This window comes from Narcine bancroftii, chromosome 4 (genome assembly GCF_036971445.1).
Source record: "Narcine bancroftii isolate sNarBan1 chromosome 4, sNarBan1.hap1, whole genome shotgun sequence".
Taxonomy (NCBI): Eukaryota; Metazoa; Chordata; class Chondrichthyes; order Torpediniformes; family Narcinidae; genus Narcine; species Narcine bancroftii.
In genome coordinates this window covers 187917912-187942350 of record NC_091472.1, presented here as the reverse complement: position 1 = coordinate 187942350, position 24439 = coordinate 187917912, and the positions used below count along the sequence as shown (strand labels likewise).

General features: G+C 43.7%; 1 protein-coding gene across 10 annotated transcripts in view; it reads right to left on the bottom strand.

The window, feature by feature from the left end:
• The window catches only part of clip1a (CAP-GLY domain containing linker protein 1a), a 179303-nt gene that overhangs the window by 152868 nt on the left and 1996 nt on the right, over positions 1-24439 (bottom strand). For 9 of the 10 annotated variants that reach the window (XM_069933240.1, XM_069933242.1, XM_069933250.1 and 6 more), the window contains exon 2: positions 9458-9653. In XM_069933240.1, the coding sequence (XP_069789341.1) occupies positions 9458-9554 (97 nt within the window). In that variant the 5' untranslated portion in view covers positions 9555-9653. The remainder of the gene's footprint in view (positions 1-9457; positions 9654-24439) is intronic. The other variant, XM_069933241.1, reaches the window with a different exon arrangement.

Below are 24439 nucleotides of genomic sequence, written 5' to 3'. Positions count from 1 at the left end.
TAATTGTTCTTTCTTGTCAATGTCTCATGCACTTTTGATGCCAATGTTGTGATGGTATTTTCTGTTTTTGGACAATTGACCCAAGGAAAAATGTAACCTGCTTGTACAGGCCATCCCCAGGAATATCTGTCTGACAAAATATTTTAGTGACCTAGAAATTAGAGTTGGCAGACCTTCACTTCCCTGTCCAAAATGAGCTTAACTCAACAAAATGCTCCAAAGAATATTGACAAGAATGAGAGTTAGCTGAGCTAGACTTCTTAGTGTTGTCACTTGTCAAGACTTTCAAATTCTGCGAACATCTTGATCAAAACAATTCAATTATTAAAATCCATTCCCAGACAGATATGGCTCAGAGTCCTGGGGTGCATCCTGAGATCCTGCCAAGATCAACTGCCAGGTGTATTCAAAGATGCTGTGTATACTCGTGTAAAAATTGAATTTTGCAGACCATTTTTTAAATGTTAAATTAATAGGGTTGACAATTACATGGATACTACTTTTGAGGGGCTGAAATTCACACCAGAATACAAACTACAACATCAGTAGTAGAAGTCCAAATGATTTCTCAACAGATAAAGAATAAAGCACAATGAATTAAAGCAATATTTGAGTCTGCACGTCAAAACACGCATCCTACCACAGGGGAAATGGGGACCACAGTAAGTATCTGAGTTGTTGGGGGTGTCTGGAGTTCTGATAGGTGGGCTGTGGGCTGAGAGTCTGCATTCGAGGAGTCGGGAGCTCTAATAGTGGGCAGAGGTGCAAGTTCGCAACTGAGGCGTCGGGAGCTTCGGCATGTGGGCAGGTGGTGCGAGGATTTTTTATTTTATTTTTTTAAATTTTTTATTTTTCACACCATAAATCACATTAGCCATGATATACACTATTTCTTTTTCACACATATACAGTGACTTTTTCTCCCCCCCCCTCCCTCCACCCAAGCCACCCCCCAAACCCCCCCTCTCATCCATTTTAGGTATACAATCTAGGTGGCATTAAGCCAGTCAGACAATGTTGTCATTCAACAAAAATACACCAGAAATTCTACTGAGTCCATTCTTTTCTTTCCTTCTCCTTCCATCAACTTAGGTAATGTTTGTCCCCGGTAGGTTTTCGCTATTGTATTTAATGTAAGGCTCCCATACTTGTTCGACTATTTCAATATTATTTCTTAACCTATATGTTATTTTTTCTAATGGAATACATTTATTCATTTAAATTTAGTAGTTTCTTCCTTTTAATTTGGTTATGTATTCCATTAATATTTAAAGTCATATAGTTCAGCGTAGCCATTTTATATTTTGTTTATCTTCTCTTTCCGTTTTTCCATCATTACCTTTCCTCCTTTTCCATTTCTGTTTTCTTATTTTCAACTCTTTATAAGACAACATTCCTACAACATCCAACATTTTCCTTATTCTCCTATTTCTATCTTCTTTATCCCCAATCTCCCCTTCCCCTCCTGAGTTGTCCTTTATCCCTTGTCGGACAACCACATCTCCTCTCTCCATTTGGATTTGCGAATCCACTCGCAAGCGTCAACTGATTTTGCAGTGACCGCTATTTCCCCCCACCCAGCCCCCCCCAGAAAAGATTTCACTTTTCATATGTCACAAAGGTCACTCTTTTAATTCCCTCCTTATTCTCTCTATTCCATTACCTTCCCTTATTAATTCTTGTCTATACTATCTATATTTTCCTCTAAGTACAGATACATTCACGTATGCACATTGTCTCTATTCACTCATATACCTCTTTACCCGCATACATATCAATCGTGATCATTTTTACTCTCATTACCCGTCTTCATCCCTCAGTCTATTTTTGTCTTTACCCACATACATATCAATCGTGATCATTTTTACTCTCATTACCCGTCTTCATCCCTCAGTCTATTTTTGTAATTGTTCTGCAAATTTTCGTGCTTCTTCTGGATCCGAGAATAGTCTGTTTTGTTGTCCTGGAATAAATATTTTCAATACCGCTGGATGCTTTAGTATAAATTTATTTCCTTTCTTCCATAAAATCGCCTTTGCTGTATTGAACTCTTTTCTCTTCTTTAGGAGTTCAAAACTTATATCTGGATAAATGAAGATTTTTTGCCCTTTATACTCCAGTGGTTTGTTGCCCTCTCTTACTTTTTCCATTGTCTTCTCCAGTACCTTTTCTCTTGTAGTATATCTTAGGAATTTTACTACAATAGATCTTGGTTTTTGTTGTGGTTGTGGTTTAGAGGCCAATACTCTATGTGCCCTTTCTATTTCCATTTCTTGCTGTAGTTCTGGACATCCTAGGGTCTTAGGGATCCACTCTTTTATAAACTCCCTCATATTCTTGCCTTCTTCATCTTCCTTAAGGCCCACTATCTTTATGTTATTTCTTCTGTTATAATTTTCCATTGTATCTATTTTTTGAGCTAGTAGTTCTTGTGTCTCTTTAGTTTTTTTATTAGATTCCTCCAATTTCTTTTTTAAGTCTTCTACCTCCATTTCTGCTGCTACTGCCCGCTCTTCCATCTTGTCCATTTTTTTTCCCCATTTCTGTTAAGGTCATATCTATTTTATTCATTTTCTCTTCTGTGTTGTTTATTCTTTTTCTTAAATCCTTAAATTCCTGTGTTTGCCATTCTTTAAATGACTCCATGTATCCTTTAATAAGAGAAAGTACCTCCTTTATCTTGCCTTTCTTTTCTTCTTCTATTTCACTGTACTCTTCCTCTTCTTCTTCCTCTGGGTTGGCCATCTGTTGTTTCTTTGTTGCCCTTTCCTTCTCTTCTTTCTTGTTTCTATTGTCTTCTGTGGTCTCTTCTTGCTGCAGGTGTTCTGCAACTGTCGTTGCCGGCTGTGGAGATCGACTCCCCAGCTGGTCCCCCCTCCCGTCGGTGTGTTCTTTTTCATGCGCGGTTGCGCACTTTTACTCGGCTCAGCGAGCCATTTTTGTAGTCCATTATTTACCGACCTGAGGGAGCGGGTTTCTCTCTCCGCAGCGGGCCTCTTTGGACAGGTAAGGCCTTCACCTTTTTCCTCCATTGTCTTCTATTCCTCTCTTCTTACCGTTAATTTTGATTTTTCTTTTTTTGTCGCCATCTTCTTTCCACCTTTATACTCACTTTTCTGTAACTTTTATTTCTGTGCCTTTGTGTTTTCCTTTGTTTTTCCCGACTTTTCTGGAGAGGGCTGGAGTTCACTGTCTGGCCACTACTCCATCACGTGACTCCTCCCCGGTGGTGCAAGGATTGAAGACCAGTGTTGACATTTACGAGATAATGGAAAATTACTGAATTTTTGGCCAAATAAAATAGGGGATTGACTTTTACACAGGTATATACTGTGTACATAACACCTTTCTGCAACAGGCCATAATTCCCACTTGCTTCAAGCAAGCTCCATTATAGCGATACCCTAAAAAATCCTAACGGGCCTAAATGACATTTGAGTGGTGGCTGACATCATGAAGTGCTTTGAGAGGCTGGTCTTGGCTCACATCAACTCTATCTAGCCTATTAGCCAGCCTACAATTTGCATCTCATCCAAAAACGTCCATGGCAGTCTTCACTCTGCCTGAACAACATCTGGTGCTGAATAAGACACATGTCATGAACGAAGTCCATCGATCCTTGACCTCGAGGGATAGCCATCACAATTTAACAAAATTATATTCATTTTGAAAACTCCTTCCTCATACCATTAATTTTCAATATACTCTATTGTTTGAGTCAGTCTCACTGGAATTGACTGGCTTATCTTACATTTACAAAGTTTCCCGAACTTCAGTGTCCCTTCTTTGTGATACTTTACTCATCCATGCATTCTAAGAAATCCCACAAGTTTCTTATTCAAGTGGACATTCTCTCTGCGTGGAATTAAACAGTGAGATTCAGCAAACATTAGGACATCTCAACTCTGATCTACCAATTTTATCATTTGCACCTTTAAAAGATGAAAACCTTGATCATTTCGCCCTCATTTAACCAGCTGAAAAAACTCGATTCTAGTACCTCGATGCATAATTTAATTCTTAACTGCTAACAACATAAACCAGAGCCCTCCCTCTATGACTCACATCCATGACCAACACAGACCATGACTGAAGTATATACAATGGAGAAACTGTATCATATAGCAATGCCAAAGGCTACTCTGACTCCACCACCAAGAGGCACCTCTGTTCCATAGGAACCTGAAAGCTGCCACATGTCACGGAGTATCACTACACATGAATATTACCACAACATATCAACTCCAACCTACTAGCATCCCTTGACCAACTCCAATTTGCATATCACTAAAATAGGACTCGAGATGCTTATTCTCAGCTCTAGAACACAGTGACAAGGACACCTGCATCAGATTATGAAGCCAAGCAGGCTCAGAACTGATCAGGACTTGGAGGGGAGACCGCCTAAGAATACTAGGTGATGTAGGTTTCTGTGAGAGAAGCTGAGCAAAATGACGACTTTGTCCGTCTTACGGTAGAAAAAGTTACAGAATTTCATGTATGTTACATTCTGAATGTAGTATTATGTGACAATAATGGAACCTTTACTGATTTATCGACTATAGCTCCACTTTCAACACAATTTACCTAACAAACCAATTCCCAAGCTAATGATCTTAGACCCAGCATCCCTCCCTACATTTGGATGCATGATGTTCTATCCCAGAGGCTGCAGCCAGTAAGGATTGGTGACAGCACCTCGTCCATGGTCAGTCCCCTTCTATACATCAAGTATATCCATGACACCATGCAAAACACAGCTCCAACTCCATTGATAAATTTGTAGTTAGGATCGATGAGATGAAGTCCAGAAGAGAAATAGAAGGACTTGTGGCTTGATGCCAGGATAACAACCTCTTCTTCAATGTTAGTAAGACAAAGGAGCTGGCTACAGACTTCTGGAAGAGATGTGGAGTTCACTACCCAGTCCACATCAATGCTGCTGAGGTGGAGATAATAGACAATTTCAAGTGCCCAAGGGTAAATACCTCCAGTGACATGTCCTGGTCCACCGATGTCAATTCAATAGCCAAAAAATGCACTAGAACCTACATTTCATCAAAAGCATGTGGAAATTTGGCATGTCACCTGCATCAGGGCTTACTGTGTAGTATTGGAACTTTTCCACCCAAGAATGCAAGAAACTGCTGAGGATCGTGAACGGGGCTCAGGCCATCACACATTGCCCTTTTCCCTCCATCCATAACTCCATCTTGGTAAAGCAACCAACATATTCAAAGACTCATCCCACCCTGGCTACACTCTCTTTACCCTATGTCCATCAGGAAAAGGATTCACAGGGAGGAGTCACGTGATGGAGTAGTGGCCGGACGGTGAACTCCAGCCCTCTCCAGAAAAGTCGGGAAAAACAAGAGAAAACACAATGGCACAGAAATAAAAGTTACAGAAAAGTGAGTATAAAGGTGGAAAGAAGATGGCAACAAAAAAAGAAAAGTCGAAAGCAACGGTAAGAAGAGAGGAAGAGAAGACAAAGGAGGAAAAAGGTGAAGGCCTTACCTGTCCGAAGAGGCCCGCTGCGGAGAGAGAAACCCGCTCCCTCAGGTCGGTAAATAATGGACTACAAAAATGGCTCGCTGAGCCGAGTAAAAGTGCGCAACCGTGCATGAAAAAGAACACACCGACGGGAGGGGGGACCAGCTGGGGAGTCGATCTCCACAGCCGGCAACGACAGCTGCAGAACACCTGCAGCAAGAAGAGACCACAGAAGACAATAGAAACAAGAAAGAAGAGGAGGAAAGGGCAACAAAGAAACAACAGATGGCCAACCCAGAGGAAGAAGAAGAGGAAGAGTATGGTGAAATAGAAGAAGAAAAGAAAGGCAAGGTAAAGGATATACTTGCTCTTATTAAAGGATACATGGAGTCATTTAAAGAATGGCAAACACAGGAATTTAAGGATTTAAGAAAAAGAATAAACAACACAGAAGAGAAAATAAATAAAATGGAGATGACCTTAACAGAAATGGGAAAGAAAATGGACAAGATGGAAGAGCGGGCAGTAGCAGCAGAAATGGAGGTAGAAGACTTAAAAAAGAAATTGGAGAAATCTAATAAAAAAACTAAAGAGACACAAGAACTACTAGCTCAAAAAATAGATACAATGGAAAACCATAACAGAAGAAATAACATAAAGATAGTGGGCCTTAAGGAAGATGAAGAAGGCAAGAATATGAGGGAGTTTATAAAAGAGTGGATCCCTAAGACCCTAGGATGTCCAGGACTACAGCAAGAATTGGAAATAAAAAGGGCACATAGAGTATTGGCCTCTAAACCACAACCACAACAAAAACCAAGATCTATTGTAGTAAAATTCCTAAGATATACTACAAGAGAAAAGGTACTGGAGAAGACAATGGAAAAAGTAAGAGAGGGCAACAAACCACTGGAGTATAAAGGGCAAAAAATCTTCATTTATCCAGATATAAGTTTTGAACTCCTAAAGAAGAGAAAAGAGTTCAATACAGCAAAGGCGATTTTATGGAAGAAAGGGTATAAATTTATACTAAAGCATCCAGCGGTATTGAAAATATTTATTCCAGGACAACAAAACAGACTATTCTCGGATCCAGAAGAAGCACGAAAATTTGCAGAACAATTACAAAAATAGACTGAGGGAGGAAGACGGGTAATGAGAGTTAAAATGATCACGATTGATATGTATGTGGGTAAAGACAAAAATAGACTGAGGGATGAAGACGGGTAATGAGAGTAAAAATGATCACGATTGATATGTATGCGGGTAAAGAGGTATAAGAGTGAATAGAGACAATGAGCATACATGAATGTATCTGTACTTAGAGGAAAATATAGATAGTATAGACAAGAATTAATAAGGGAAGGTAATGGAATAGAGAGAATAAGGAGGGAATTAAAAGAGTGACCTTTGTGACATATGAAAAGTGAAATCTTTTCTGGGGGAGGCGGGGTGGGGGGATATAGCGGTCACTGCAAAATCAGTTGATGCTTGCGAGTGGATTCGCAAATCCAAATGGAGAGGGGAGATGTAGTTGTCCGACAAGGGTTAAAGGACAACTCAGGAGGTGATGGGGAGATTGGGGATAAATAAGATAGAAATAGGAGAATAAGGAAAATGTTGGATGTTGTAGGAATGTTGTCTTATAAAGAGTTGAAAATAAGAAAACAGAAATGGAAAAGGAAGAAAGGTAATGATGGAAAAACAGAAAGAGAAGATAAACAAAATATAAAAGGGCTACGCTGAACTATATGACTTTAAATATTAATGGAATACATAACCAAATTAAAAGGAAGAAACTACCAAATTTAAATGAATAAATGTATTCCATTAGAAAAAATAACATATTGGTTAAGAAATAATATTGAAATATTCGAACAAGTATAGGAGCCTTACATTAAATACAATAGCGAAAACCTACCGGGGACAAACATTACCTAAGTTGATGGAAGGAGAAGGAAAGAAAAGAATGGACTCAGTAGAATTTCTGGTGTAATTTTGTTGAATGACAACATTGTCTGACTGGCTTAATGCAACCTAGATTGTATACCTAAAATGGATGAGAGGGGGGGTGGGGGGGTGGTTTGGGAGGAAAGGGGGGGGGGGGGGGGGAAGTCACTGTATATGTGTGAAAAAGAAATAGTGTATATCATGGCTAATGTGATTTATGGTGTAAAAAATAAAAAAATTTTAAAAAAAAGGGAAAATTATTCACAAATACGAGATCGCATACCACTAGATTCAAGGACAGTCTCTTTCCCATTGTTATCAGGGTCCTGAATGAACTTGTCCATTGTAAAATTACGTTGCCTTTTCTCCATACCAGCTGATCTCTCTCTGTAACCCTGCACCTTTGTACTGTCTTACTTGTACTATGTACAAGATATTGATTGGTCTGCTTGCAAAACAATCAGTCACTCCATCTTGGTACACGTGACAATAATCTTGAACTTTGTAGCATATCATTTCTACCCTCTACTATGGTTAAAAATCCATGGAAATTAAAGAACAGTTTTGCAGAAGTTCTTTCACCAGAAGAACTTCAATAGTTCAGATGATGACTCAGCAATATCTTTTCAAGTACAATCAAGAATGGATATTGAGTGCTGCCTTGACAGCAATAGGAGAATAAGGGAAAGGATTCAAGTTCTAGAATCCAAAACCTTACAATGTTTGGATTTGTTTTTATTCTCAGGAAAACATACAGTACAGGAAAGAGTTATGGCAGTGACAGTTAAATACATAGATTATATGACCTTAAATGTCAGAGATTCTTTACTTTTTAATCTTTATCTGCATTTACTTCAATTTCTCTCATTTCTTTTGCACCCCATGGTTGCATGATTTTCCGAGTTACCATCAAGAAAAAATAGAAAATTAAAAATCATAACACAAGGGCTGACAAAAAAAAATGTTGCACGGTCATATAGCCTCTTCAATTACATGTTTTTAGCTTTAACGTAGAAATGACAGCAGTGAAAAAAGCAACAATTTTTAGTACCTCTTTTGGAAACAGTCAAGTAGTAACAGGTACACAATTTAACACTATTGATAATGGAATAATAGTTTTAAAATAAATTTTATAAATGAATAACTACTGTATAGAACTAATTAGAACCAAGACACAAACCACACAAACAAAAATAATTTTAAAGAACTGCATGACATTTTTTACAGTTAGTTATTGTTCCATCCCACCAAATTTAGTTATTCCTAAAGGTTTATCATTGTGGATGCTGTTGATCTTTCAGTCTCAAAACTGCATGCGATCCTTTTCCTTTAATAGAATTACTATTTCTCTTTCTCTCTTCTCACCACACCCATCATCCAATTCAATGAAAAATTACAATTTAATTTATCAAATAAATGATGAATGTGCCAGAACAATGGCAGCCCACATTAAGTATTAAAGTAAGCTCTACATTAGAATCCTGTCAGTGTTTAAAAATGAATACAGAGGTTTTCATGCACGTAAACTGAAGCTTTTATATGCATTCCCTTTGTACCTTCTATTTATTACTCATGTTTCCCCAAATCAAAAACGTTGCTGGTTTTTAACTCAAACAACTGGCTATTCCTCTATTCTCCATTGTGTGCAGTAATAAGCATGCAAACTGACTGTAAAGCAGTTGAATTGCAAGGCAATTAAACAGGCTGATGCATATTTTGGAAATGTGCTTATCCAAGCTGTACAAATATGCATATAAAAATTATATCCAAAACAATGCCTTGGTATTTTATTTAAAAATTTAACTGACCCTGTTGAAGCTTACAAGATCTAAAGAGAACAGCAGGAAGAACTGTGTGATGAATCTCATTACACATTTCCATCAAACATTTAACAAAGCACTGCATCAGGATGCAAAACGAACCAAAATAACCTCTACAAATAAATTAAGAATGGTAAACCTGGCCTTCATTTGCAATATATATAAAATCTAATTGGGAGATTTAGACGACTTACTTGCTGATTGTGAAGAAGCCACTTGCTTCACTGCAGTACTTGCTGGCTTGGCAATCTTGCTGGGAGCTTTCAGCCCACTAGGTTTTAGCAGACTCATCCTTCTTCGGTGCTTCCTTGTTCCAGCCTTTGTTTAAAAAAAAAGTCTTTCCCAATCGTCAAATCATCTGCACTGTTTTTAGATAATGTCATTTAAAATCTGCAGAAAGAATATTCACAGAGTGAAAAATTATTTTAGCTGACATGAAATGGATTTGGTGTTGCAGGAAGCAGTATAGAAAACAGCTTCCTCCTGACAAAGCACAATGATCTTTTCCACATGCCCGAGCCTCTAGGAATGACTTCAATGAGGTCCTTCACTATGCTATGCTTGTATTTTTTTTAAATGACTAATGTTAGAATAACAGCATTTTTCCCCAGATATAACTTTATTAATCACTCATTATACATGAATGTCAATTTAAAATTTTCACTAATTTGTAAAGCTTGGTTTAAATATTTTGTAACAGTAGAGTTCCTGGATGGATTATTTTTGATAATCACAAAATGCTGTGCTTTTGTTTATTTATTTATATATTCCCATTTATACATTCCCTTGTCACACCAAGGGTAACATGTTAAACTAAAACACAAAGCAGTTACCAATATAAAATTAAGCATTTTTAAAACATTGGAAGCAATAACCTATGATTAAACCATGAATCTCATGTATTATTGATGACCATACTCCACAGAAACCAGTGATTAATTCTGTCTGAAGAAGAAAACAATGCATTGGAGTTGCTTCCTCGATGAATCAACACATCACTTAGTAAGTTCTCTTGCAACTCTCACAATGAAATCTAGTGCTAACTTTCAAAATGGAACAGACAAAATATTATTTAAACACGGGAGGGAGCCAACAACATGAAGATAGGTGAATTCAGCATATCCCAGCATTGCTTCGTGAACTGCATCCACAATTTGGAATCTCATCCATTGATTTCAGTGATTGGATTTTAGAGTTTTACATCACAGATTAAGTCCCTTTGGTCTTCCTTATTCATGCCACCTTGACCTGCTGCCACCAATTCCTCTGGCAGCTCATTTCATACACCTATTACCCTCAAATTCCCTTTAAATCTTTTCCTACTCACTTTAAAATCTATACCCTCAAGTTTCAAGCTCACCTATCTTGGGGAAAAAGACTGTGACCATTCATCTTATACATCGGCACATTCAGGTGCTCCCACGTAGATCATGCGCTGGCAGTCGCGGCTGGGGGAGTGCAGCTGAAACGTTCAGAAGGCCACGGAGAGGACGCCTTTCTGACACTTGAATGTGCCAGCTGATGGATAGCCATCTACCAACGATAGCCCGCTCCTCGGGACTGTGGCCTAGTCCCGCCCAAGCTCCCTTGACGTCATTTACAGCGCGTCAAGGCATGATTGACAAACAATATCAAGACTCAAAAAAGTCTCAGAGCTCAGCCAAAAAAAAAACAAATTAATGGTATATTTTGAGTTTGCATCTAGTGCATTTTTTATTTGCAGACGTACAAATGAATTTCACCCTGCATCCCTGCCAGTTGGTGCCTCCCCCTCGTCCACCCGACTCACGCTGCCGGTCTCCCGCCTGCCCGACTGACACAGCAGATCTCTTCCCCCCTTGCCCATCCGACTCACGCTGCCAGTCTCTCCCCCTCACCCGCCTGACTCATGCTGCCTGTGCCTCCAACTCACGCTGTCGGTGCTGTGCGTAAAAAAACCCCACTGAAACCCAGTCGATGGGTGACGACGTCATCAGCCCATCCTCTGGCAGCCCAGCTGCTTTCAGAGCAGGATATTAGACCTACTGGAGAAGGGTTAGGTAAGTAGACCTCCTAGCTGGGTACTCCAGTTTCAGATGGCCACCCAACATCCGCATAGGAGTACAATGTGTGGCTTTACAGTCGTGTATTGTGACCATCTGAAAGTGGCTAATGCCTTCCTGATTTTGTAAATCTCAATCAGGTCACCCCTCTCCCAATTACACAAAGGAGGAAAGTTCCAGCCTATCCTATCTTTCTTTATAACTCAAGCTGACCAGTCCCAGCAACTTCCTTGTGAATCTTTTCTGCCCATTTTTCAGCTTAATGATATAGTGCAAAATTCTTTTATTGTCATATAATAGCACAGAACGTAATATTACATGAAACCTTTCACATTGCTGATTATGAGAGTTAACCCTCCAATTTGATGTGTGAAATTACATAAATGGGCAGGGCGAGTCAAGTTCAACCAGGCTCTGATACATGGTGGGGGCATGTATCAAGAGTCCAGCCAAGTTAACTCAACAATCGCCTTCTGGCAGTGTGAATAGTCTATCTGACTTGCTGCGCACCATTAATGACGTGCTTGCGTCAGTCTGGCAGTTATATTTCACAGTGCAGCCAACTGCACTCTGACAACCCTGGCAGCCAAGCTCTGACAGCTACCCACCCACCCCCCACCCCACCACCATGCTGCCTGAGCCCTGCTACCCGACAGCCCCCCACCCCCTTCCTCTTCCATTCCTCTGCCTCTGCACCCCTCCCTCTCTCTTCCATTCCTCTTACCTCTTGCCCCATCTCCCACCTATCAGCCCCACAACGATCGCATCCCGACAGGCCCATCGCCCCGCTGCGCAGTTCTTCAGAAAATCCTGGAATTTTTTTGTTGTATTGCTATTCCTCGTGCCAGCGTAAATAACCCACAAGACTACCCAGAAGCAAAATTAATACATAGATCAATCTAGCGACTGTAGAATTCATGGTACTGGGGCAACAGCTGCACAACAAACAAGGTGAACTGCTGCACAGACATGACACCAGGCTGCCAAGGGAACATGCAGTTAAAACAGCACCTATCTTCTCGCGTTTTCCAAGTACGAACTGAGCTCCCCTCCCAAAAGCAGCCACCACTTCCTCCTCAAATAACAGTCATGTTACCCGGGGGAGCGGCGTGAGGGTTTCCCCACCAGGATGTTCTCCTACTGCACTGGGCGTGAAGGGCATCGAACAGACACCTCCCGAGCCACCCCAGCAGGGATCGCCCGCCGCCTGTTCCACTCAAGTAGCTGGGGCTTCTTGGCCACTCTCTCCTCTATGGACAAGGAACACCTGCCCATTTTGCACCCTTTCAGGCTGAACTGAACAAATGTAGAACTACATTGGATCAGGTTTCAAAATTATATATACTTTTCTCTTAGAATGGACCACGCTGTGACAGAGTTGGGTAACTCTGAAGAATGATAAGTGAGTTGAGCAACTATTAACCAGTTGGCCAAAAAAATAACAGGTTCAAACTCAGCGCGGTTCCCAGCAGCATTATGTGCAATTGAAAAAAAAACAATGTTATCAATCTAATTCTGGAAGGCTCAATTACACCAATCAGAAGCAGATACAGAGGCTAATAATGTTATGGCAACATGTTTGCAAAAGAAACGTGAATGTTCTCACTGGAGAGGAAATAGAAGGAGTGTTTATCATTTTATACCAGGGAAGAGGATTTTCACTTGCAGCTGATTTGGTGTGTATGAAAAAAAATTATTATTGGGCAAGAATCAGTTGGCGGGCCTGTCAGAGCACTGCACGTAATACATCATTCGTGATGTCACCGCTGAGGTGGGACCCCCTTAAAATCCCAAGTTGCAGAGTTATCTGCAAATAATGGTGGTGTGAAAGGCTCCTGGGCCCTGCAATTTTTCCCTTTTCCTAGGTGTGTTGGCAGTGTGAAAGGGGCAAAAGATTCGCCATTAGTGCCACTCAATACCTCTTGCAGTACGAGAAGAAGTGAAGCAAAAATATGGTCCTTCAGAGTCACTGAGTTCCCATGAATTTGCTTCCAGTGCTCCTGCAGCCTCTGCAGCCATGGACTCCTGTTCAATCCATCAGCAGCCCGAACACCAGATCCAATCCTCTGATATGATCAGGAAACCTTTAGCGCCAGAGACCCTTTGGGAGCCACCCTTGTTCTCAGCTCCCTCTCGAATCCCAGATCCAAAGAGCCATTCTTCAGAACCCCACACACCACGCAGGTTCCCGACCGCATCACCCACAGCATGTGTGGGTCCCACAGCCGCTGAAGGGCCTCACTGGTTTACTGCCACAGTCACCACCCTATTGGGTCATCTCTTCTGCTTCTCAACGGTGTGGGGAGGGGTTCACCCAGTTTACGATGTCCTATGCCAGTCCACTGCTCCCCCATAGTCTGCAACCCCTCGTGGCTGCTGCTGGGTATAGGCACCACCTTCTTAGGCACAGACCCTGCAGTTGCAGGATTTTAGTTTAAAACCACCATCGGCTCCTCTGACAGTTTGTTTAATCCTTGCACAGAGCCACCAGTATCAGGACCAGGTGGCTGAATCCTTCAGAACAGCACTGTGCCTCTGCTCTCCCAGGTCTAGATCAACAGTGACTCTGCCATTACAGCAGTGCCGCAATTTCTTACAAGCTGAGCGACCAGAGCTGTACGCAATGTTTCGTGTACTGTAACATGTCCTGACTGATGAAGGCAAGCATGGTCTCCTTCACCACCCTGTCTACCTGTGCCACCAATTTGTAGAAACTATGCACATACTCCTTGGTCTCCCCATTCTACAATTTTCTTAAGGACCCTACCATTTACTGGCGAGTCTAGCCCTGGTTTAACTTCCAAAAATTCACACTTGTCCAAGTAAAATTACACTTCCATCACCCAGTTCATCTACATATTGCTGTAATTTCAGGTTACCTTCTTTACTGACCATTTTAGTATAATTCATAAACTTACTAAAAGCATACTAGCTACATTGTCATCCAAGTCATTAATATAGATCAGCCATTCTCAACGTTTTTTTTCGCTCTGGACCCCTCAGGAAGAAACCAACTAAACTTGACTGCTTCTTAGGGAAGGAGGCCCACAAATTTTGAGCAAAGTTTATGGGCCCCCTTTTCTGCAAAGCAGTCAAGATTAATTGGTTTCTTCCATAATTCTCTCCTACCAACTCCATAAAAAACAAAAAAAGTACTCTTTCAGTCTGCGGCCCTCTTTAAAAGTGCTGTGATTTCCCCCCCCAGGGGTGCCTTATGCCCCCAATGAGAATGGCTGAAATAGATGACATACAACAGTAGATCCAGAACTCATCCCTGATCGCATGCCTCCAATCTGAACAACTCTCCACAACCACCTTCTTTTCCCTACCATCAAACCAAATCTGTACACAATCAGTAGATCACGCTGGATTTCATGTAATTTGACACTACCCTACCATGTTTTTCTTTGGCTTGGCTTTGCGGACGAAGATTAATGGAGGGGTAATGTCCACGTCAGCTGCAGGCTCGTTTGTGGCTGACAAGTCCGATGCGGGACAGGCAGACACGGTTGCAAGGGAAAATTGGTTGGTTGGGGTTGGGCTTTTCCTCCTTTGTCTTTTGTCAGTGAGGTGGGCTCTGCGGTCTTCTTCAAAGGAGGTTGCTGCCTGCTGAACTGTGAGGCGCCAAGGTGCACGGTTGGAGGCGAGATCAGCCCACTGGCGGTGGTCAATGTGGCAGGCACCAAGAGATTTCTTTAGGCAGTCCTTGTACCTCTTCTTTGGTGCACCTCTGTCTCAGTGGCCAGTGGAGAGCTCGCCATATAACACGATCTTGGGAAGGCGATGGTCCTCCATTCTGGAGACGTGACCTATCCAGTGCAGTTGGATCTTCAGCAGCGTGGATTCGATGCTGTATGGCCTTGCTAAAGTCCACGTGAACAACATCCAGGGCCGTAGCCTCATCAATTATCTTTGTTATTTAAAAAAATATCAATTTTGTGAGACATGATTTCCAGCACAAAGCCATGCTGACTATTCCTTTCTTTTTAAAAATATTTTTTATTGATTTTAATAAAGAACATACAAACAAAAGGGGTACAATTCAATACATAGATGGTTATAAACTAAATAAGATATTCCATATAACACTAACATAAATTGTAAATCATATCCATAATTCATATTCTAAATAATATACATTTTTAAGAAAAAAACTCAAATAATGCAAAAAAAAATAATAAAGGAGAAAAACTCAAACCTCAGACTATTCCAAATCAGATTGTGCCCTTCTGAAATGCTAATAGACCCTGCCCTCAGAATCACCTCCAGTAACCTTTACACCACTGATCTTGGGCTCAGTGGCCAGGAGTTACCTGGCTTCTCCTTGCAGACCTTCTTAAAAATCCATTAGCATCCCTTCAATCTGGTAACTCATCTTTAGCCAAATATTTGTGCCTGGGCCCCTGCAATTTCTTCCCTGCTTCCCACAATGTCCTCGGCAACACTTTGTCAGCCCCTTGAGATTTACCTAGCTACATGCACTTGTATATATTGTGATGAGATGCTTGGAGAGGTTGGCGAATTAGAAAACAACTCCTGCTTCAGGAAGGATTGGGACCTTCATTAATTTACCTATTGTCACAACAGTAGATGGCATAGAGTTGGCCCCCTACACTGTATTAAATCATCTAGATCACAAGAACACCTACATCAGGCTGTTTGTTGTTTACTGACTGCAGCTTGGCATTTAACACCCTGTACCAGCAAAACTACAATCAAATTCAGGAATCTAAAACTTTGCTCATCCCTTTTCAACTGGATCCCAGATTTTTTTCATCAGCAAATCGCAAGTGAAATTGTCAACATCATCTTCTCCTCGCTGATCACCAACATGGACACCTCAAAGCTGTGTGCTTATTTTCCTGCTTTACACTCATGATGGAGTAGCCAAGTTCAGATCTAACACAATCTATAACTTTACTAATGACAACCATTGTTATTAGCATAATAGCAGAAAGTTATGACTTTGCGAATCTATGTGGTGGCAGAACAATAAGCTCGTTCTCGATATTAGCAAGATCCTCTCACCCTTCAAAAAACACAGGGTTTGCAAGTTAATTAGTGTATTTGGGTGGCACAGGCATGTGGGCTGGAAGTGCCTGTTAAGCAAGTCTCAATTTAAAAGAATTAAAATTTTAATTGAATTCTGAGGAGATTTGGCATGTCATTAAATAATCTATTGAACTTCTACGGGTGCGCTGTGGAAAGTTTACAGATTGGCTGCATCACAGTCTGGCGTGGAAATTCAAGTGTCAAAAGAATGCAGAAGACTGCAAGAAAGGAGTCCCGAGGTGCCACCCAATGAAAACATCTACACGAGAAGCTGTCTCAAGAGGGCTGCCAATATTATAAAGAACCTCATCACCCTTGCCCCAATCTCTTCGGACAGAAGACACAGATGTCTGAAGTCCAGCTGCTCCAGATTCAACAAGAGTTTCAACAAGAGCCCTTGAAGCTCCCCTTGCTACTCAAATCCTAACAATTGCAGGGCCACCAAATGATCTGTCTGCATTACTGAAATGTCACTTAGTGTTTTTCAGCTCTCCTTTGAAATATATTATCTTTCTTTCTGCCTTGTATTTGTAGCATTTTTTTTTACTATTGTTGTTGGTTTATCATATATACTTCTTTGGCTGCAGCAGGCAAGAATTTCAGTTCATCAGTGAATTGCGCTTACCAGTATGTGGATGACAATAAACTCACATTGAAATGCTTGCAAGTGGTATCATTCCCTTGTTTATTGGAGAATTAGAGACAATTTATTTGCCTATCATATATACTTGTGCAAGTTTTTTGTACCAATTTTTCAGGTCAAATTTAGGGAGGGGTCGATATTTACAAGGTAAGTATCTGCGTCGTTCAACGTATTCAGGACATTGGGAGCTCAAATAGGCAGGCGGCTGGAGCCTAGGAGAGTCTGTGGCCAGGGCATCAGGAGCTCTGGTGGGCAGGTGATCAGGGCGAAGGTCTGAGGTCAGAACTTCAAGAGGTCCAGTGGACGGGGCTAAGATCCACAGTCAGGGCGTCGGGTGGATTGGTGGCTGGGGCAAGGATCTGCGATCAGGATTTTGGGAGCTCAGATGGGTGGACAAAAGCGTTCAAATGTAGGGGTGTTGACTTTTACACAGGTCATATGGAAACCACCCGATTTTTGGGCCAAAAAAAGGTGGTGGAGTGTTTGACTATTATACCCGATCATCTATTACACAAATATACCTCGGTACATGATATATCAGACACATTTTGCCTACTGTGTACAATGGTTTACAAAACATGGTAAAATTATTTATGGATTAAAATTAAATAAAATGTTAGTGCAATGTACTGTATGTAAACTTTATTTATACAGCAGTTTGTGTTCAACTCAACAACATTTGGAAGGAATTAGAAAAACATGCATATAAAAGAAAATTGCACTTTAACAAGATGCTGTTAATATTTTTTTCCTTGCATTCATTACCGATGTTTCTTTCTTCTTGGGAAGATCTTCTGGATCAAGGAGGACCACCTTCAACTCCAGTTCACCAAGTTCAGAGGGAATGGTGAAACTAACACGTGATCTGAAGATTCCATTACAGATTGACACGAGGTGCCTGATGAGCAGCCAGGTGGGTATTTTACGGGATGGTGCACTTGTCCCATTGTTTGTCATGTGCTTCTGTGTGTTGCTGATACATGGTCTTGGAGCTCCATCTCCACTTTGAGAAGCAAGGCCAGGATATTGCAACTTTTCCAAGAGAATGAGAAAATCCTTGACACCTTTTCATTGCCTGCCTGGTAATCACTTCCCATGATAGAGCTCAGAATACAGTGTTTGCTTCAGGAAGCTGGTGCAGACACATGCACATTATAAAGCCTACTCAATGGAGCCAATTGTATCATTCTGGCTGAGATATTACAATGAAACTGATCTTCATTCTTTCCATTAGATTTGGAGGATTTTGCAGAACTGGAATTGATGGCATCTCTGTAGCGTCATTAGTCCAAGTGTCAAAAACGTATTCAAATGCAATTTTCACTGCAGTTTAGCAGACCATTTGTTTTGCGCCTTTTGAGGTCATGATCTGTTTTTGTACTGATGCACTGAAGGCAATAGTGAAACACTGTCATGGTCTTTTCAAATACATCTTCCCAATGGTCAAAGAGCTGCCCTCTGCATCAAAGTGGATACTGACCATACACATATATAGTGGACATGATCTTCACTGCATGGCAATTCTATAAGAAATGTAAAGCAGTACCAAACGGTCTATGTCTTTCAACCTCACAAAGGCCTTTCATTGACTGGGATGGACCATGGAGCACCTTCCTCAAATTTAGCTGATGTCCAATATGGGCCTCTTCTCAGTGAAGACTGTCATTGCCCTAATATTTATCTCTGTAACACTGCATGTTACCTCCAAAATTCTTGCCGTGAGTGGAACTAATTTACAAGATGGAAGATTTTTAACCTATGGAACTAAAACCCCAAATTCAACAACATACCCATTTTAATAGCCAAGCTGCAGTATGCAAATAATATATAAAATTTTACTATAGAAATAGTTATGGCCCAAATTTTGTAATAATTTCAAAACTACTGCTGTCCACTGCCTTAACAATACAAAATCCATAGCAACTTTGAGATTTACACAGATGTATACAGTAATCCCTCAATTGCTGTCCATAATTCATCCCCTTTCCAATCTCAAGGATTTAATCGGTTTTTATCTGTATTACAAATCTTAGACTAAGACAATTTCCATTCTGTTGGCATACAGATATGAGAAGCAGTGCATCATCCCACCTCTCTGCTTTTGGTGCACAACTTAAACCCTTCAGGTATCTCTCCAACTATGGTCCATGTTGCTGGAATCAGTTACCACCACTTTGGTGCACAACTTAAACTCTTCAGGTATCTCTCCAACTATGGTCCATGTTACTGGAATCAGTTACCACCACTTTGGTGCACAACTTAAACCATTCAGGTATCTCTCCAACTATGGTCCATGTTGCTGGAATCAGTTACCACCACTTTGGTGCACAACTTAAACCCTTCAGGTATCTCTCCAACTATGGTCCATGTTGCTGGAATCAGTTACCACCACTTTGGTGCACAACTTAAACCCTTCAGGTATCTCTCCAACTATGGTCCATGTTACTGGAATCAGTTACCACCACTTTGGTGCACAACTTAAACCCTTCAGGTATCTCTCCAACTATGGTCCATGTTGCTGGAATTAGTTACCACCACTTTGGTGCACAACTTAAACCCTTCAGGTATCTCTCCAACTATGGTCCATGTTGCTGGAATCAGTTACCACCACTTTGGTGCACAACTTAAACCCTTCAGGTATCTCTCCAACTATGGTCCATGTTACTGGAATCAGTTACCACCACTTTGGTGCACAACTTAAACCATTCAGGTATCTCTCCAACTATGGTCCATGTTGCTGGAATCAGTTACCACCACTTTGGTGCACAACTTAAACCCTTCAGGTATCTCTCCAACTATGGTCCATGTTGCTGGAATCAGTTACCACCACTTTGGTGCACAACTTAAACCCTTCAGGTATCTCTCCAACTATGGTCCATGTTGCTGGAATCAGTTACCACCACTTTGCATGATGATAATTTTGCACTAAAATTCTTATTGCTGAAGCTGAACAGGTTCTACTAAAAGGGAAAAACTATAATAGTAAACTAATTGAATTAAGAAGAAAATAAATATGCAAGATAGATATAAATATTCACAATAATCCTGGTGCAAAAGAAAATGACACTTTTCAGGTACATCTTTTAGATTCAAAAGCCCCTGAATTTCTCTTCTTTCCCAATAGATTTTTCATCAACCCCTCACCAGACCGACGTCCTTTTAAAATCTACATCATGAAAACGACTTTTCCTCTTTCTTCCCCTTGGCCATACCTTTTTAAATTCAGGGGACTGTCTGATTTTTGGCACACCTGAAGAAGGAGTCAGGCTTGAAATTTCAAATGTCTTTTACTTTCCATGGATGCTGCAGGACCTGCTGAGTTTCTCCAGCATTTTTGTGCACTGCACAAGAAGTTGAATCTCCAAGCTTCAAGAAGAAATTTCCCAACTTCCCTCATAACATAAAATTACAAAAATGCAATGAACTCTAGATTCTGTTCTTTTTCTGATGTTTTTTGCATCTTGTCTGATGTGGTAATCAGAAAAATAATTCATATGAAGTCAGAGACTTACAATGTTAAACATGATCGCTTTCACTTCTATTTATAAACACAAGTAGCTCGAATGCTTTTTTTTTAAAAATCAACTTTCCTGCAACCTTTTAAGGATTTGTATAAATGAGAACTGAAATCTACGCTCATAATTTTCAAATTGTGCCAGAATAGTTTCTTTTGACATTAAATCTCTCTAAAGTGCATTGCCCATTCATTTCACTATCATCCCCTAAACACGAATTTAGGTCATTCGGAAAAATCTAAAAATATTAGTAGTTGCTAATTCGACCCCTGGGGGAACAACTAATATATTGCATCTTTCAACTAAAAAGCAATCCACTCATATCCATAGTTCTTGCCAATTCAGTTTTCATGCAGCTATAATCCCTTAATTCCACAGCCCTTATGTCATTTTGTTGAAAAATTCTCAAAGGGAAGAATGGGGAGGAAGACTGGGGGGGGGGGAGGAAGACTGGGGGGGGGGGAAGACTGGGGGGGGGGAGGAAGACTGGGGGGGGAGGAAGACTGGGGGGGGAGGAAGACTGGGGGGGGGAGGAAGACTGGGGGGGGGAGGAAGACTGGGGGGGGAGGAAGACTGGGGGGGGAGGAAGACTGGGGGGGGGAGGAAGACTGGGGGGGGGGAGGAAGACTGGGGGGGGAGGAAGACTGGGGGGGGAGGAAGACTGGGGGGGTGAGGAAGACTGGGGGGGTGAGGAAGACTGGGGGGGTGAGGAAGACTGGGGGGGTGAGGAAGACTGGGGGGGTGAGGAAGACTGGGGGGGTGAGGAAGACTGGGGGGGTGAGGAAGACTGGGGGGGTGAGGAAGACTGGGGGGGTGAGGAAGACTGGGGGGGTGAGGAAGACTGGGGGGGTGAGGAAGACTGGGGGGGTGAGGAAGACTGGGGGGGTGAGGAAGACTGGGGGGGTGAGGAAGACTGGGGGGGTGAGGAAGACTGGGGGGGTGAGGAAGACTGGGGGGGTGAGGAAGACTGGGGGGGTGAGGAAGACTGGGGGGGTGAGGAAGACTGGGGGGGTGAGGAAGACTGGGGGGGTGAGGAAGACTGGGGGGGTGAGGAAGACTGGGGGGGTGAGGAAGACTGGGGGGGTGAGGAAGACTGGGGGGGTGAGGAAGACTGGGGGGGTGAGGAAGACTGGGGGGGTGAGGAAGACTGGGGGGGTGAGGAAGACTGGGGGGGTGAGGAAGACTGGGGGGGTGAGGAAGACTGGGGGGGTGAGGAAGACTGGGGGGGGGGTGAGGAAGACTGGGGGGGTGAGGAAGACTGGGGGGTGAGGAAGACTGGGGGGTGAGGAAGACTGGGGGGTGAGGAAGACTGGGGGGTGAGGAAGACTGGGGGGGTGAGGAAGACTGGGGGGGTGAGGAAGACTGGGGGGGTGAGGAAGACTGGGGGGGTGAGGAAGACTGGGGGGGTGAGGAAGACTGGGGGGGTGAGGAAGACTGGGGGGGTGAGGAAGACTGGGGGGGTGAGGAAGACTGGGGGGGTGAGGAAGACTGGGGGGGTGAGGAAGACTGGGGGGGTGAGGAAGACTGGGGGGGTGAGGAAGACTGGGGGGGTGAGGAAGACTGGGGGGGTGAGGAAGACTGGGGGGGTGAGGAAGACTGGGGGGGTGAGGAAGACTGGGGGGGTGAGGAAGACTGGGGGGGTGAGGAAGACTGGGGGGGTGAGGAAGACTGGGGGGGTGAGGAAGACTGGGGGGGTGAGGAAGACTGGGGGGGTGAGGAAGACTGGGGGGGTGAGGAAGACTGGGGGGGTGAGGAAGACTGGGGGGGTGAGGAAGACTGGGGGGGTGAGGAAGACTGGGGGGGTGAGGAAGACTGGGAGGGTGAGGAAGACTGGGGGGGTGAGGAAAACTGGGGGGGTGAGGAAGACTGGGGGGGTGAGGAAGACTGGGGGGGTGAGGAAGACTGGGGGGGTGAGGAAGACTGGGGGGGTGAGGAAGACTGGGGGGGTGAGGAAGACTGGGGGGGTGAGGAAGACTGGGGGGGTGAGGAAGACTGGGGGGGTGAGGAAGACTGGGGGGGTGAGGAAGACTGGGGGGGTGAGGAAGACTGGGGGGGTGAGGAAGACTGGGGGGGTGAGGAAGACTGGGGGGGTGAGGAAGACTGGGGGGGTGAGGAAGACTGGGGGGTGAGGAAGACTGGGGGGGTGTGGAAGACTGGGGGGGTGTGGAAGACTGGGGGGGTGAGGAAGACTGGGGGGGTGAGGAAGACTGGGGGGGTGAGGAAGACTGGGGGGGTGAGGAAGAATGGGGGGGTGAGGAAGAATGGGGGGGTGAGGAAGAATGGGGGGGTGAGGAAGAATGGGGGGGTGAGGAAGAATGGGGGGGTGAGGAAGGCTGGGGGGGTGAGGAAGGCTGGGGGGGTGAGGAAGGCTGGGGGGGTGAGGAAGGCTGGGGGGGTGAGGAAGGCTGGGGGGGTGAGGAAGACTGGGGGGGTGAGGAAGACTGGGGGGGTGAGGAAGACTGGGGGGGTGAGGAAGACTGGGGGGGTGAGGAAGACTGGGGGGGTGAGGAAGAACGGGGGGTGAGGAAGAACGGGGGGTGAGGAAGAACGGGGGGTGAGGAAGAACGGGGGGTGAGGAAGAACGGGGGGTGAGGAAGAACGGGGGGTGAGGAAGAACGGGGGGTGAGGAAGAACGGGGGGTGAGGAAGAACGGGGGGTGAGGAAGAACGGGGGGTGAGGAAGAACGGGGGGTGAGGAAGAACGGGGGGTGAGGAAGAACGGGGGGTGAGGAAGAACGGGGGGTGAGGAAGAATGGGGGGTGAGGAAGAATGGGGGGTGAGGAAGAATGGGGGGTGAGGAAGAATGGGGGGTGAGGAAGAATGGGGGGTGAGGAAGAATGGGGGGTGAGGAAGAATGGGGGGGTGAGGAAGAATGGGGTGGGTGAGGAAGAATGGGGGGGTGAGGAAGAATGGGGGGGTGAGGAAGAATGGGGGGGTGAGGAAGAATGGGGGGGTGAGGAAGAATGGGGGGTGAGGAAGAATGGGGGGGTGAGGAAGAATGGGGGGGTGAGGAAGAATGGGGGGGTGAGGAAGAATGGGGGGGTGAGGAAGAATGGGGGGGTGAGGAAGAATGGGGGGGTGAGGAAGAATGGGGGGGTGAGGAAGAATGGGGGGGTGAGGAAGAATGGGGGGGTGAGGAAGAATGGGGGGGTGAGGAAGAATGGGGGGGTGAGGAAGAATGGGGGGGTGAGGAAGAATGGGGGTGAGGAAGAATGGGGGGGTGAGGAAGAATGGGGGGGTGAGGAAGAATGGGGAGGTGAGGAAGAATGGGGGGGTGAGGAAGAATGGGGGGGTGAGGAAGAATGGGGGGTGAGGAAGAATGGGGGGGTGAGGAAGAATGGGGGGGTGAGGAAGACTGGGGGGTGAGGAAGACTGGGGGGTGAGGAAGACTGGGGGGTGAGGAAGACTGGGGGGTGAGGAAGACTGGGGGGGTGAGGAAGACTGGGGGGGGTGAGGAAGAATGGGGGGATGGGGGAGAATGGGGGGATGGGGGAGAATGGGGGGATGGGGGAGAATGGGGGGATGGGGGAGAATGGGCGGATGGGGGAGAATGGGCGGATGGGGGAGAATGGGGGGATGAGGCATCTCTTGTAAACATAGCCAGCATTCATTGCAGACAATAGCCAGGGAACAAAAGCATTATTCGCCTGCTTGAGGCACCTTGATGCAATACTGCCCATTTTAATTGTAATTGAAGTTCAAAATATTGGTTCTTCCACTCCTTCATATTTTTAAGTTATGGAACAGTTGCATGTAGCCCAGAAACAAGAACTTTCAGTTGTCTACTAAAGCTTCCTAATGGAAATCTATAAATCTACAATAGTTATCTTATTAATGACTATTTAATTGTCACATATTTTACAAATCTCCACTTAAGCCAAAATGATTGGCTTGAACTTTCATCTAATTCCCAAAAAGCTTTTTG